The 13,777-nt window shown below is 55.2% G+C and overlaps 1 protein-coding gene across 4 annotated transcripts in view; it reads left to right on the top strand.

The window, feature by feature from the left end:
* The window catches only part of SUSD4 (sushi domain containing 4), a 78,314-nt gene that overhangs the window by 51,288 nt on the left and 13,249 nt on the right, over nucleotides 1-13,777 (top strand). For all 4 annotated transcript variants that reach the window (XR_009347417.1, XR_009347418.1, XM_059145859.1 and 1 more), the window contains one exon: nucleotides 2,848-3,036. Coding sequence is in view for 2 of the 4 variants with exons in the window: in XM_059145859.1 (XP_059001842.1) it covers nucleotides 2,848-3,036 (189 nt within the window). In the remaining 2 variants the exon portion in view is untranslated. The remainder of the gene's footprint in view (nucleotides 1-2,847; nucleotides 3,037-13,777) is intronic.

The raw sequence follows: 13,777 nt of genomic DNA, 5'->3' as shown, positions 1-13,777 counted from the left end.
TAAGTCCTCGCGTGCACATTAATTCTGATTTTATTTTCTTGACATGTGACTTGAAAGCCAGTGCATAATTCATTCTTCGGGGAGGAGGCTTGTTTGCGCCGGAGCCTTGGCGTGTTCCGGTCGAGACGATGCTAGTGCTGGGCTCTAGGTCATGGCTGGCAGGCTCTGATATTACTCTGCGTGCCCCGGGGTCGGAAATGAATTATTTCCTTCTGTGAGGGCTTAAGAGTCCTACATGGCCCTTTGCAGAAACAAAGGCTCTGGATCGGGAGGACCAAGGGCGGCCAGGCCACCCCTTTGTGAGCTTCTCTGCTCAAACTCCCTGTGCCACGTGGCCTGCACAGATGACATTTCCAGGGATACATGTGCTCTGGGGGCACTTCTCGGGAGGCTGTGGAGAGTTGTTGCATGATCTGAGGTTGGGCTGAATATTCACGTGAACATTACCAACCACTGGTCCCTTTTCTTCCCGGTGCCAAGAACGCTCCCTCGGATGCCAGCCCCCTCTGCCTTCATGAATCCTGCATCCCCCCACTGTCCCCTGTTCTCCTGCCCTTTCTAGAGGTTTCTCCCTCTTAGGTCTTGCAAATTCCGTGCACCTATTTACGAGTTCTTTTGGTCCCTATTATTTCTTAAGAAATGCCCGAGGGTGGCATCCTCATCAGGGGCTCAGGTGTGGCCTCCTGCTCTACTCTGTCCACCACCCTGGGCTTGCATCTCAGAGCGTCGCCCAGAGCCGGCTGGCTGCTCTTGGAAGGTGCCCTTCCCCGGATAGCACCGTCACCCACACCACCCTCCCTCAGGGCATGTCCCCTGGTCTGTGCCCTGACCTCATCTCCATGCAGAGGCAGGTAGGGGCCTGGCTGCCCAAGCAGTGACTGCCCAACATGGCATGGGTGTGAGGGGTCTGGCGGCATTAGATGGCCTGACACCTCGGAGCGCCAGGGGGAGCATGACTGGCCCTTAGCATGACGTCTCGTCCTGTGGCTTTTCTTTGCACTTCCAGATCCGGGGGAGAGAGCCTGACAAGCCGGCTCGCCATTGCCTGGAAGTGTAAATAGAGGTTGCACCAAGCTATTGTGTCAAAGCCTGGTGTCTGCTGCCATGCTTGGGATGGGCTGTCCCCAGCCAAGGAGCATGTCTCTCTTTCCCTGGTTTACTACTGCAGTTACAACCCCTTCTGGCTTCTTTTGGGGCAGGCAAGCAGGCGGGCATGTTCCAAGGCCATGTTTTCCTTGGGAGCTTTGTGTTTTGGAGAGCAGTGTCCAGACGCACCTGCTGTTCACTGTGGGTCTGTCCGTTTTATATTCAGGGGACTCCAGCTTCTCTGTGGGAGTGGCCAGGAATGACAGTCCTTCTTGGGAGGAGCCGCAGGCACTGTCCCTTGTGCCAGCTCATTTGAACAGCACTTAGGGACTCTGATACGGTCAGTTGTTCATGTTGACGTGCTTGTCTTACTTTTCTCAGTCACGGATTCTGTTTATTCCTGAGTCCCAATCTCCCCCTCCTCCCCGACTCTTCACTTTTCCTGTGAACACAGCTCACGTTCAGCTCAACGGGTACATCCTTCCAGGCCGAGGAGAAAGGATGTGGCCACGTGTCTCAGATGTGGCCTGCGTGGTAGTAGGCCCGTGGATCTCTGTGGCACGGGACACTGCCGGCCCCAAAGGGAGCATTTCCCTAAGTTCTGCATGCCAGGGCTGCCCTGGCCTCTCTGGTCTCACGCCGAAACATAGATCCCACGTACCAGCTCACTGACCAGGGCAGTCGGCGGAGCATGAAGCCGTTCGAGGCTCAGAATGTCAAAGCAAGCCAGCTCGGGAGCAGAGCTCAGACACCTGCTGCCATGGGCATGCTGTGATCCGTGTTCGGTGACTGGAAGGGAGAGTCGGGCTTTCCATTATACGTTATTTACTTCACACACAATTAGTTCTCCGCGGGAAGAGCCCCAGCTCTGCAGAGTCATTATTTCCTCTAGTGAGACCACGGACACCGACAGGAAATGCCAGGATCGCAGTGGGGGCCACACAGAACGGGATTCTGTGCCACTGCGAATGTTCCCCAGGCACAGGTTTCAACACGGAAAAGCAGCTTCCGTTTGGCAGAAGCAGAAGTGTGGGAACACAGACAGCATGGAGAATTCTGGGTGTGCTGTGGGGGCTTGCGACACCCAGCCCCATGCCTGCCGTGCATGTCCTTGGGCTCTGCGCAGACCCTGACCAGGAGCTCCTTGGGAGGGGGCCCAGTGGGGTGTGCTCTGAGACACCCTTTTTCTGGGTAGTTCTCAAGGCTGAGAACCATGTCAAGTGCACCTAAAATGTAAATTGATCTTCACGTGGCATCACACGGGGTCCGCAGGCCCCTGCCTCACAGTCCAAGCAGGGGAAGGGGGTTTTTGCTGCCACCTCCTCAGACCCCCCCCAGGTGTCCCCATTGTTGAAACAGTTGGGGTGTATGTTTGCTGCACAGCACCTCAGTGCTTCTCACCCCCAAGAGCATGTTAGCATCACCTGGGGAGATTTTAAAAATTCGGGGTGCCCTGGCTGTGCATAGACCTAGGGCTTGCAGCCAGGATTGTGTTGCTTAAAGGTTCCCGGATGATTCTGAGGTGTGTCTGGGGCTCCCTGATCCCAGCTGTACCCCCCTGACTTCCTCCCTCTTCCCCTGGGCCTCTCTGTGTGGTTTGCAAGCATGACGCCAAATTCTGCGATATGAATCGAACAGGAAAGTGGTTACGGGCGTCTGGCTGAAGAGCCCTTGGAGGCGGGCAGGGGGCCAGGGTTTTGCGGGTCTCGTTAGTGCAGAGGGGACCAAGTGCGACTGTCCCTCCTCTTTTCCTCGCCACAGGCTGCCTGAGACCTCTTGCCTCTTCCAATGGCTACGCGAACATCTCCGAGTTGCAGACCTCCTTCCCCGTGGGGACGGTCATCTCCTACCACTGCTTCCCTGGGTACAAGTTGGAGGGGGCCGAGCACCTCGAGTGCCTACACAGCCTCATCTGGTCGACCAGCCCACCCAGGTGCCTTGCTCTGGAAGGTAATGTGTCCACTCTTCGGGAGGGCGACTCACAGTTACAGCGGGTGCTCCTGCGGGAGGTGACGAGCTGGGAACCCTGGTCAGCGCAACTCCCGTTCCTTGAGTGCACACGGCCCTGAGCTGGGCCGTGAGGCTGGTCATCCCCCAAGAGGCAGGACCTACAGCTAGTCGTAAAACGGGCTTCCCCCGTCTGAGGCTTAAGGGCATGAAAGAGAGGCGCTTCAGGCATCAGAGGTTAAACCGTAAAATATTGCCAAGTTAAGTGAAATGTCCTAAAAATTTAATTTTCTTTGCACGAAATGAAAACAGACTGTATTATGGCGTCGTTCATTTTTCCCTTGCTTTATTGTGTATCCATGCTTCTCCCTGTTCCTGTGCATTTTATGGCTTGGCTTGAGCCGTGGCTAGCACACGCTGGGAAGCCTGGAGCTGAGGGCTCCTTTCTTCCTGTTCTCCTCGAATGTGTGTTATTACCCTGAGCAGTGGTTCGCAGTAGTGAGGGGACAGGGCATCCAGGGACAGCAGCAGGTCGGGGTCTGAGGGGTTTCCTGCTAGCGAAGGTGGGCATACTGCTTCAGCTCTCAGTTTCGTGTGGGTCTTGAAATTATGACTGAAGTACACACACTGATTTGCGTGTGGGCCTCTGAGCACAGCGTGCAGGACGGGTCTACGAGGGGGAAGAGGAAAACAAAAGCAGGCTCCAGTTAGGAGGCCCCTGGAGCTTTTCCTGGAAACAAGACACGAGAACATGACGTTCTTTCAAGGGTGTGCATGCAGCAGGGAAGACGCCGCTGGACCATGGGTTGTGTGGAGTGCTGACAGCCAAAAGAGGCCGGGGGGCGTCCTGAAGCAGTGCTGGGGGAAGGGCAAGTGGGGGCCCCTGGGACAGCAGCAGGCATGCCCTCGTGAGTCCGGCCCCCACCCGTCCCAGGTCCCTGGGGTTGGGCCTCCAGTGCATGTGGCAGGTAAGACACGGTATGCCTGGTAAAAGCTGAATTTCAGATAAATGACAAATCATTTCTTAATTTGAGCGTGCTCTCAATATTGCATGGTACTTAACTCATTTGTTAAATTCTCAATTCAAATATAACTGAGCACCCAGTACTTTCACCTGTTAACTCTGGGGACCCTCACCTGCAGGGATGGGGTGTCCCCCATGTCCAGAAGTGCAGGCAGGTAGAGGTGAGCCTGGGCCATAAGGAAAGGGGCTCCTGTGGGCCTGGGGGTGTCTCGCTGCTCAGAAAGCCAGAACTAGATTGGGTGGATGGAGTCATGGTTATGATTCTATCAGGCCGAGATGCCTGTTTCAGGATCTTGACAAGTTTGGTTTAAATGTTTTTCAATGGGTTACCTTCCGATAAGCTTCATTTTGATACTTTGAGAGCTGTTTTTGTGGAGTCTGGAGGATCTGAAGGGAGCAAATGAAACAGACCCTAGTGTTAGTAGCTGGTAGCTAAGGTTGGAACACAGAACTGGAGCGTAGCCTTGTCCTCCGCCAGCAAGGGCTATGGCCAGAGTGACCGCTGCCACAAAGGCCACAGTGGCCTTTCCTCTGAGGTTTCGGTGTGTGTGCACATGCATGTATGGCTGCGTGCATCTGTGTGTGTTTACACGTGCCCATGTACACGTGTATGTATGCCATGTGTGTGTGTTGAATAATCTTCGCATGTCTGCTCTCCCTGTAAAGTATCTGGTGGAAGCACTCGTGGGACCTTGAACTGCTAACTGGGCAAAGATGCCAAAACTGGGATTCAGAACCAAGAGGCACAGTGCCGACTGAAGGATTTTTGTGTTTCGAGACTTGATAGAAACGGGGCCAGGTTGAACGATGGTTCGGGGTACCAGGCAAGGATTCATGGAAGATTATCCAGATGCATCAGATGTTGCTGTTTCCTCAGCCTTACTGGAATCATATGCGGTCTTTGAAAGGAGGAGTCATGCTGTCACGGGGCACCCGTTGTCATCCCCAGGGACTCTGCCCCTTGCCCTCTGTCACCTGGTTCCCCCTTCAGTCTCCCATCTTTCTTAGCACACAGTCTGATTGTTCTTGATGTCCCAGGGAAATCCACTGCATGGTGCTGGGAAGCATGGAGCCTTCAGGGGCTTTTCAGTGTAGGGGTGATCTGCCCCCTGAGCGCCTGGGTCTGGTTGGCTGTGCCAGGGAAGTGGTTCCCTTCCATTTTGGGGCTCCCCGGGACCCACCAGTGCGTTGGCTGTGGTCCCCACCGCAAGCCTTCTCCACACCCATAAACGTATGGCCAAAGAAAATGGAGATGTGCTGTGGTAAAATCCATAGGACATGGCAAAAAGGGGTTCTAAGCGGGAATTTCATGATGATACAGGCCTACCTCCAGGAGCATCTCAACAGTTTAGCATCACAGCACAAAGAACTAGAAAAGAAACCAATATCCAGTGTTAGTAGAAGGAAGGAAATAATAAAGATCAGAGAGGAGGGGATGCCTGGGTGGCTCAGTGGGTTAAGTGTCTGTCTTAGATCGAGTCCCTGCATCGGGCTCCCGGCTCAGCAGGGAAGCTGCTTTTCCTCCTGCCTGCTGCTCCCCCTGCTTGTGCGCACATGTGCTCGTGCTTTCTCTCTCTCTCAAATAAATCATAAAAGATCAGAGAGGAAAAAACGGCTGAAAGGACAACAGAAAGATCAATGAAACCAAGAGTAGGTTCTGTGACAAACAAAACTGACAGACCCTTAGGTCGACTCCCCAAGAGGAAAAAGAGAAAGAGCTCAATTAAATAAACTCAGATATGAAAGAAAAGTTATAACTGATACTACAAGAAATACAAAGGCGTGTAAGAGACATTATGAACAATTATACGTAAGCCGGTTAGACAACCCGGGAGAAAAGAATAAATCCATGGAAACTTAAAATCTTCCCAAACCGAATCATGAAGAAATGGAAAGTCTAAATAGGCTGATGACTAGGAAGGAGATAGAGCCAGAAATCCGAAACCTCCCAGCAAACCAAAGTCCGGGATGAGACAGCTTCCCCAGGGAATTCTACCAAACATTCAGAGAAGATTTAATACCCGTTCCTCTCAAAGTCTTCCCAAAAGCTGAAGAGGAGGAAATGCTTCCAAACTCATTTTGTGAGGCTAGCATTACTCTGACCCCCAAACCAGACAAGGACACCACAAGCAAAAAAAGTTAGAGGCCAGTATCCCTGAGGAACATAGACGTAAAAACTCAACAGAATATTAGTAAACAGAGGCAAAGGGCCAACAGACACACGAGAAGATGCTCAGCATCACTCACCGTCAGGGAAATAAAACCAGAATGACAGTGAGATCCCACCTCACACCTGCCTAAGTGGCTAAAATGAACAACACAGAGATAATAGGTGTCGGCACGCTTGCAGAGAAAGGGGAGCCCTTGTGCACAGTTGGTGGGCGTGCAAGCTGGTGCAGCTGCTCTGGAAAACAGGATGGAGGGTCCTCAAAAAAACTGGAAATAGAACTACCCTATGATCCAGGAATCACACTTCTGGGTATTTACACAAAGCAAATGAAAATCTATGCGAAGGGAAACATGCACCCCATGTTTGCAGCAGCGTTATCCAGAACAGCCAAGATACAGATGAGCCTGAGTGTCCATCAAGTGATGAGTGGATGAAGAAGTTGTGGTATGTGTGTATGCAGTGGAACATTGGTGAGCTGTCAAATTAGGAATGAGATCTTGGCATTTGGAACGGTTTGGATGGACCAGAGGGTACTAAGTATCAGGCAAAGACCCAAATACCACATGATTTCACTTAAATGTGGACTCTAAGAAACTCTGGTTGCCAGGCTCACTGTGGTGGCCATTGTGGGGTGTGTGTAGACTTCCAGTCCCTGTGTTGCACAATTGGTGTAATGTTGTGTCATAGACTCCACAGAAGGAAGGAAGAGGCGGGCACACAGCCATCCGTCCATGAAGGTGGGGCGCCTGGGGGTTCTTGTGCTTGTTTTTCCCAAATAGGGATGCAGTCACTCCACTTGCCATGACTGGGGCAGGGGCTCCCCATGCAGATCTCCTCCACAGGCATTTTCCCAGGAACAGGCAAGCTGGACCTTATTAGAAGCTGGACATCGGAGTTTCTACATCTGACCAGTCCACAGCTGAGGATGCCAGCGGCTGGTTTCTGCCCTTCACCGGCCGGTTTCAGACCTGATTACAGGGAATGTGCATTTTGATGTCCTGAGAACCCGCCAGCGCCTAGAGGACCTGTGTAGGCACACAGCCTTCTCCAGAGAAAGAACAAAAACAAGAGTCCGAAAATCGCTGTTCAGCCGAATGTGAAATCCCTGGAAATGTTCTGATTTAGGATCAACACTGAAAGCTAGTGTGGACATGGAGGCATTGTCCAACCCCCTCAGGTCCCAGAGGACCCCATATACTTTCCCTGGCAGGAAGCACCTTGCAGCCGTGAAGTGAACCCATGAAGGGGGCAGGAGACAGGCAGCAGGAAGTCGGGGCCTTGTCACATGGGACCTGCCCTGCTCAGGGCAGCCTGAGGCCTCCTTGAGATCCAGGATACACTCAGGCCATTCCAGCCCCACTGGGCCTGTATCCTTCCGATCTTACACGAGGAAAAGTCCGAGCACATGAAGGGTTCATCTGGGATGCGATCGTGTGTCATTGTGTTACCTGCCAACCAGTTGGGACGGTCTCCGTGTGGGGCTGGTGCCCCTCCTGCCGCCCCCCGCCCAGACCAGCAAGCTGGGGAGTATAGGCTTTCTCTGCCCTCCTACACACGAGCCTCAGAAAGTGCAGAACTGTGTCCCTTCATTACCTGGACACTCTCCTGCCCTGGGTTTTAAGTAGTTCAACAGAACTGGTGGGACCGAGTCACCGCGGGATTGACTGGTGCTGAGTCTGGACCATCAGTCATGGAATTCGGAGTTGGGGATGCCTCAGACGTCTCCGGAGAGACTTTGTCCCCGACCCCACATGCCCCAGTGCCTCCTTTGCAGAAATAAAGCAGCATGGACAGAACTGAGTGGCCGTGTCCCAGGCCCGGCCGGGTGTGCAAGTCCCTCACGTGGGGCCCTCATGGCTCTCTGTCCCGTTCTTCCTCCCTTGCACTTTGCACCAGGAAGGGCAACCTCCAGAACTCCCTTTCCTTCGGGCAGCATGGCTCCGGGGGCACCCTGCATTCCTCGCTGGCACCAGCGGGAGCTCAGGCAACCGAACGTCCTTGGTTCCCTCCGCCGGCTGCAGAGGGGCTGTTAATACATGGTCACTCATCCTGACAAGCACAGTGAGAGGCATGGAGCCGCCCGGCAGAGTGCAAACAGGCTCCAGCGGCCTCCAAGCTTGCCCAAGGTTACCGATTCACAGGGGGTCCTGCCCATGCACGCTCTGAGACCGCAGCCCCTCAGGTACGCTAGGACCCAGTGTGTCTGCTAGAGGTCAGGCTCTGGGTTCTAAGCCTCACTCCCTGAGTCCCTTCCTCCCATGCAGAGGGACCTGACTTGGCGGGGAGGTGGTCCCCAGGCCCCTTCCCGGCTCCACACTGTGGGACTCTGCTCTTACCCAGAGTGCACTGCCCCAGACTTCCTGCGCCCACCCCGTCAGCCTTGGGTCTGCATCCCTGGGAAGGGAGCCGTGTCTGCTGAGGGTCATCTTGGCACCAGCCATGTCACTCCACATCTTTATTCAGCCTCGGAACCACTCCAGGCATTCTTACTCGCTCTCTGCCCAGAGAAACAGGTCTGGGAGCCCATGCGAACAGCCAGGACTCACTCCGCAGGGGTACTCCCTCCACGGCTCTGTGCTGGCTTCTCTGCTGCACTGCTGTTCCTGGCACCCTGGTTCTCCATTCTGGAGGAGGTTTCAGAGGAGGGAAGATACACGCTGTGATTTAACCCAAGCCGCAGGAGAGGTGATGGTGCTGGAGTGTTCTTCCGCCTTCCCTCCCTCCTTCCTGGGAGGGCTGTGGTGCAGCGGCTGGGGTGCTCTGAAGCCCGTGGAACCTGCACTCCCCTCAGCTGGCGTGGCACCAGCAGGGACCTGCAAAGACCTCCCACCACCCAGAACATACGCGTTGGCCAACCGTGTGGTCCTCTGGGCCTGTGAGCCTCCCCTGGGCTCTCCAGCTCCCTCTAGACTCACCCCTGACCCAGCCGCCCCTGCATTCGGTGTGAAATGGAATCAGAAGAGGAAGAAGAGCAGTGAGTGGTTTTCTTCTCTCTTTTCTCCCCAGTGCAGCAATGGGGCTTTGGCTCAAGGGAAGACAGAGGGTTTCTGCTTTATCTGCTCGCCTACCTGCACCCTTCTCTCGTGTTCTCTCCTGCGTGTAAAAGGTTTCCACGGGGCCAGGTAGCACGGGCTCAGGCTCCGGCCTCTCGCCTAGACACCCCGAGGTCTGGGGGCTCCCCAGAAAGCAGTGGCCAGACTGGGCTGTGTCCCTGCACCCCCACGCCAACGTTCTGTGCTTCTTGTTCACACGCTGTGCTTCCACTTTGGGTTTGCTCGCAGGAAGAGCTTTTGCTGCAGTAAAGCGTGTGTCGCTCCTCTGGTTCTGCGTCCCAAGGACCTTGAGGCCAGAGAGCGAAGTCACCGGCTGTCTCAGCCCGTGTCCTCGGCTGCTAGCCTGCCAGAGTGTGAGCAGGTTAACTTAGAGTCCTCGATAGGAACCCGGCCTAGATTAAAGTCTGACAGCATTTTTAGGTCTTACTCTCAAACATGGGAGACTCATCCATGTTCTGCGAAGACAAACGTGCGTCCTGGCCTGGAAAAGAGGCTGGCTGGGGCTCTCGCTGCCCCGTGAGCAGATGACCTCGGCTCGCGGAGCCCGCGGGAGCGGCGTGGGCACTGAGAATGTGCGAGGCTCCCTGGCGCTTACCTTAGCCCCTTGTGCCATCCCGTTTGCTGGTATCAGAAGTGCCTGTGCCAGGTACGGCGTGATCCCAGCACAGCCTCCCTCTCAGGAGGAAATGCAGAACACAAGCAGTCTTGCTCACTGTTCGCAAGCAGCTGTCGGTCATCGTGGTACGTGTCCACGCTTGGCTCTCACGTCCCCGCCGGGCGATCGCAGGGGTGCTCCAGCGTTTCCCGGGGTCACTGTGCTCATGTTTTCCTCTCTCTTGCAGCAAGTACTTTGGCTGCAGCAACCCCTTGCCTTCCTGGTCACACTCTTCCCTGCTCAGGAGCCAGCCGTGCTGTGGCATCAAGAACCCTCATTAGCTGTTTCCCCTTCTACACTGAATCCAGAAACACTGGTCTTTCTGGACTCAGAGCCAGAAGGCCTGGTCCTGGTTGCTCCAGGAGGACGGGGTCCCTGGGCTCCCTTGTCTCCTCCTCGGGCTCCTTTCCCTGGAGCTGCATGGCCCCTGGCCTGGCAGCCCCGCGCTTCCGCCCACCTCGCGGCCTGAGCTGCTGGAGGCCCCTCGCAGCACCTTGCCTGCCCTCCAGCCTCGGTAGGAACGAGTGGCCGTGGGTGCCGCAGCGTTCCTGGACTCTGAGAGCTGGTTTCCCACCTCATTCGAGTAAAGAGATTTACGTGGAAGTCAGAGGTACCAGGAAAGGCCAGCAAAGGCAGCCGAACCCTGGAGTGGCTTTTCCGCCTAATAGGAACCAAAGGACACAAAGGAGGACTCGAACCACTCCAGGGATGGGGTCCCATCCAGCTGCAGCCCTCCCTCCCTTGGCTCCCACCCGCAGGTAGCCCGGCCCGTGGGGGTGGGTTCTGAAGCCAGGCCCCTCGTTCACGTCTTCGTGGGGAAAGTCTTGGATGCGGGGCTCGGGGCTGAGGGTGCATCCCTGGCCAGTGAGCAAATCAGACACTGGACACCCTCCTTGCTGGCGCTGTGGGTCTGATGAGGCCCCCAGTGTGGAGTGCCATGAGGGACCAGTGGCCAGCATTCTGCTGCAAAGCCATGCATCCATGGCGGGAGCCTGGCAGCAGTGTCTCCCGGGCTCATGCTTCTCAACGGGTCTGATTCCCACACCTTCCAGGGAACTCAGGCCAGGGCGGGCTTGTGGCTGTCACCAAGATGGTTCTTGCTCTGCCTTATAACCGCCTCTGAATTTGGAGAAGCTTGCAGACGTGGGAGCTGAGGTCTTTCCGTTGTGCTGTTCATATGTCCAGTCACTGAAAGGAGTGTGGGACTCACAGCCACAAAGCTGCACCCCGGGTCTGAGCCACCAGTCACGTTGACAGAGTGACCATGTCATGCTCAGAAATTTCATCCTGGGACAAATGGGAAAATCTCGCTGTTTGTCCCCAAACTCCAGAATATCTCCCCATTCGCTGCTGCTCCAGGCAGCGTTTCTTTCTTTCTCTGCTGTCTGCGAAGTTCCGTGCCTTGTATTTCATGCAAGTGGGAAAACCTACTTGCAGAGTAGGAAAACCTCTGGCAGTCAGGTCAGCACAGAAGGCCATAAACCCCCCAGCAGGTGGCAGTGGCAGCCCTGGGAACATCCGGGTATCCTGGGGGGTGGTTTGGGAGCCACTCCCTCCCTACTTTTCTTCACTGATGGTTGCCAGAGGGTCCTGCTTTTCCCCTAGTAATTAGACATTTGGAGGACAGGCTGGTCAACCCGTCCTACCTTTCTGCATGTATCTCAGGGTTTCGAATCATTCATTGTTTCTGTAGAACCTGTCACTGTCTTGCCTGCATTCATAGTCTCTTTCTCTTTTTGTGCAGGAAAAGCAATTCTCATTGTTCTTGGTTTTGTTCTTGCAAAAAGATGGTGCCTGACTCTAAATTCACCCAGTTTTCTGTGGCAGGGACAGCTCATTCTTCTCCTGGGGGCCTGGCTTACGTTCTGGCCAGTGCATCCTGATGGATGAGATTCTAATGCGGTTTCCAGCACTTGTCTTCCTCGCGCGGGGAGAGGCGTCGAGAAGGGGGCAGTCACTGGAGTTTGAACAAAGGCAATCACAAGTGAACCTCCATCCGTGTTTTCCTACCACAAATACCTTAACCCGGGGGATATTGTTTTGGCTCAGGAAGAAAAGTGATTTTCTAGGAAGCACAGCAGCCCAGAATTCTATAGCCCGCCCCAGCTGAGGAGCGTCGGGGGACCTGGCTATGCTGTGCCTGACATTATCAGGACACGGTCCCTTTGTGTTGACTCTGGGTGACTCTGTCTTGTCCCTAGAGGCAGTGCTTCCCAGCCTGGTTTCTGCTGACACAGCCCACGGAGGGTTGGAGGCCTGTGAATTCACTCCCCAGTTGCCCTGCTCCTATCCCCTGTGCCTGGCCACTGTGGGGCATGCAGCTGGTTTAGTGCCCTTTGAGGAAATCTCAGTGTCTTGTTGTTTTGCAAGGATGCTGATGTGAGCCAGGAAACCCTCCTGGTCTGGAGGGCTGCTTTCCTGGGGACCTGGGGACTCAACCTCAGTTGCAGGCCCAGCGCGGCTTGTGTTCCTCGCCTGAGGTTCACAAAGCATGGTGCACAAGTGACTTACACAGCAGGGTCAGATGTTCTCGCCTTTCTGGAAATCTGGGAAGAGTTCACAGTGCCATGTTCCCTCTGAGACCCAGGGTAGGTCCGCTCCCTGCCTCGTCAGGCTCCCAGCATGGCCTCGGCGTCCCTCGCTCGTCCTCCCAGAGCTGCAGTGCGCCCTTCCCGCAGGGACTCCAGTCACGCTGGAATGAGGGCTGCCCCTCCTGCAGGAGGACCTCCCCGTAATCTGATTTCATCGCAGCATGCAAGTTGAGTTTCCAGAGATCTTGCTCACGGGTGCCTGGACTTAGGACTCCAGCATGGTTTTCTTAGGGACAGTTTAACCTGCAGCTCATGTTCTCCCTTGGCTTAGGGGGAAACAGACACCCTCTGTCTCCCCTCCACCTGCTTCCAGTTTGGAAAGATTTTCTTCAAGGTGTCCCCAGCCCATTGACCAGCCTCCCTGGGACCCTGTCCTCAACACTGCCCCAGATTTGTGTCCCCTTGGGCCCAGCGCACAGCACCCGCTGTGCCCCTGGAGGCAAGGGGTCTCCCCCACCTCCTCTTCCTCTGCCTCTTTCAACCTCTGATCTGCCCCCGCACAGCCCAGCAGATAAAGAAATTGCTGCTCAGACATCTGCCCTTGGGTGGCCTACACACCTTTCCCTGAGGCACATGTGAGACCCCATGCAGGACTCAGGAGGGAGTGAGGATCCAGAGTAACCTCATTTAAGGTCAGATCCTAGCTTGGCAGTTTATTTGTTGAGTGACCTTGGGTAAATGACCTCACCCTGCTGAGCCCTGCTTCCCTTACCTGTGCAAGTGAGGCCACAAGGAACCCGCCATGCATGGGGGTCATTGGGATTAGGTGGGGCGGTGTGCATGCAGCTCTCAGGGTCTATGAGGTCAGCGTCCCTCAGGGTGGGTACCTGTGGAGTTGTGGTTGTGCTTTCTGCTTATGTTTGACTTCACTGCCCGTCACGTGATGATCGGTCACAGTAGCCATCAAAAGCCCAGGTCTCCTTTCTCATTTGTACAGATCCTACTGCACGGATGGTACCGTTTCTGTGTCATGGGTGGTGGGCACGCTGGCTCAGGACAAGGGGAGGCAGACGCCGTGGGGTGGCTTGTGTCTGGTCAGGATTTGAACCTGGGCATGGAGTGGCTGTGGGGGGTCCTGGATCCCCGGCAGTCCCGCCCTCTCCACCCTGACCCCTGCTCTGCCGACTGGCTGCTGGCCAGCTGCTCCTTTGTGTCCTCTCCTGCCCACAGCATCGCGGCCAGCACTTCCCAGATTGGTTCTGGTGCTAGGAGCACAGGGCACTTCTTGCAGAATGGCCCAGTGGCTGGGAC

This window comes from Mustela lutreola, chromosome 14, assembly GCF_030435805.1.
Source record: "Mustela lutreola isolate mMusLut2 chromosome 14, mMusLut2.pri, whole genome shotgun sequence".
Classification (NCBI taxonomy): domain Eukaryota; kingdom Metazoa; phylum Chordata; class Mammalia; order Carnivora; family Mustelidae; genus Mustela; species Mustela lutreola.
The sequence above is the reverse complement of the archived record's forward strand: the minus strand, read 5'-3'. Positions and strand labels throughout refer to the sequence as shown.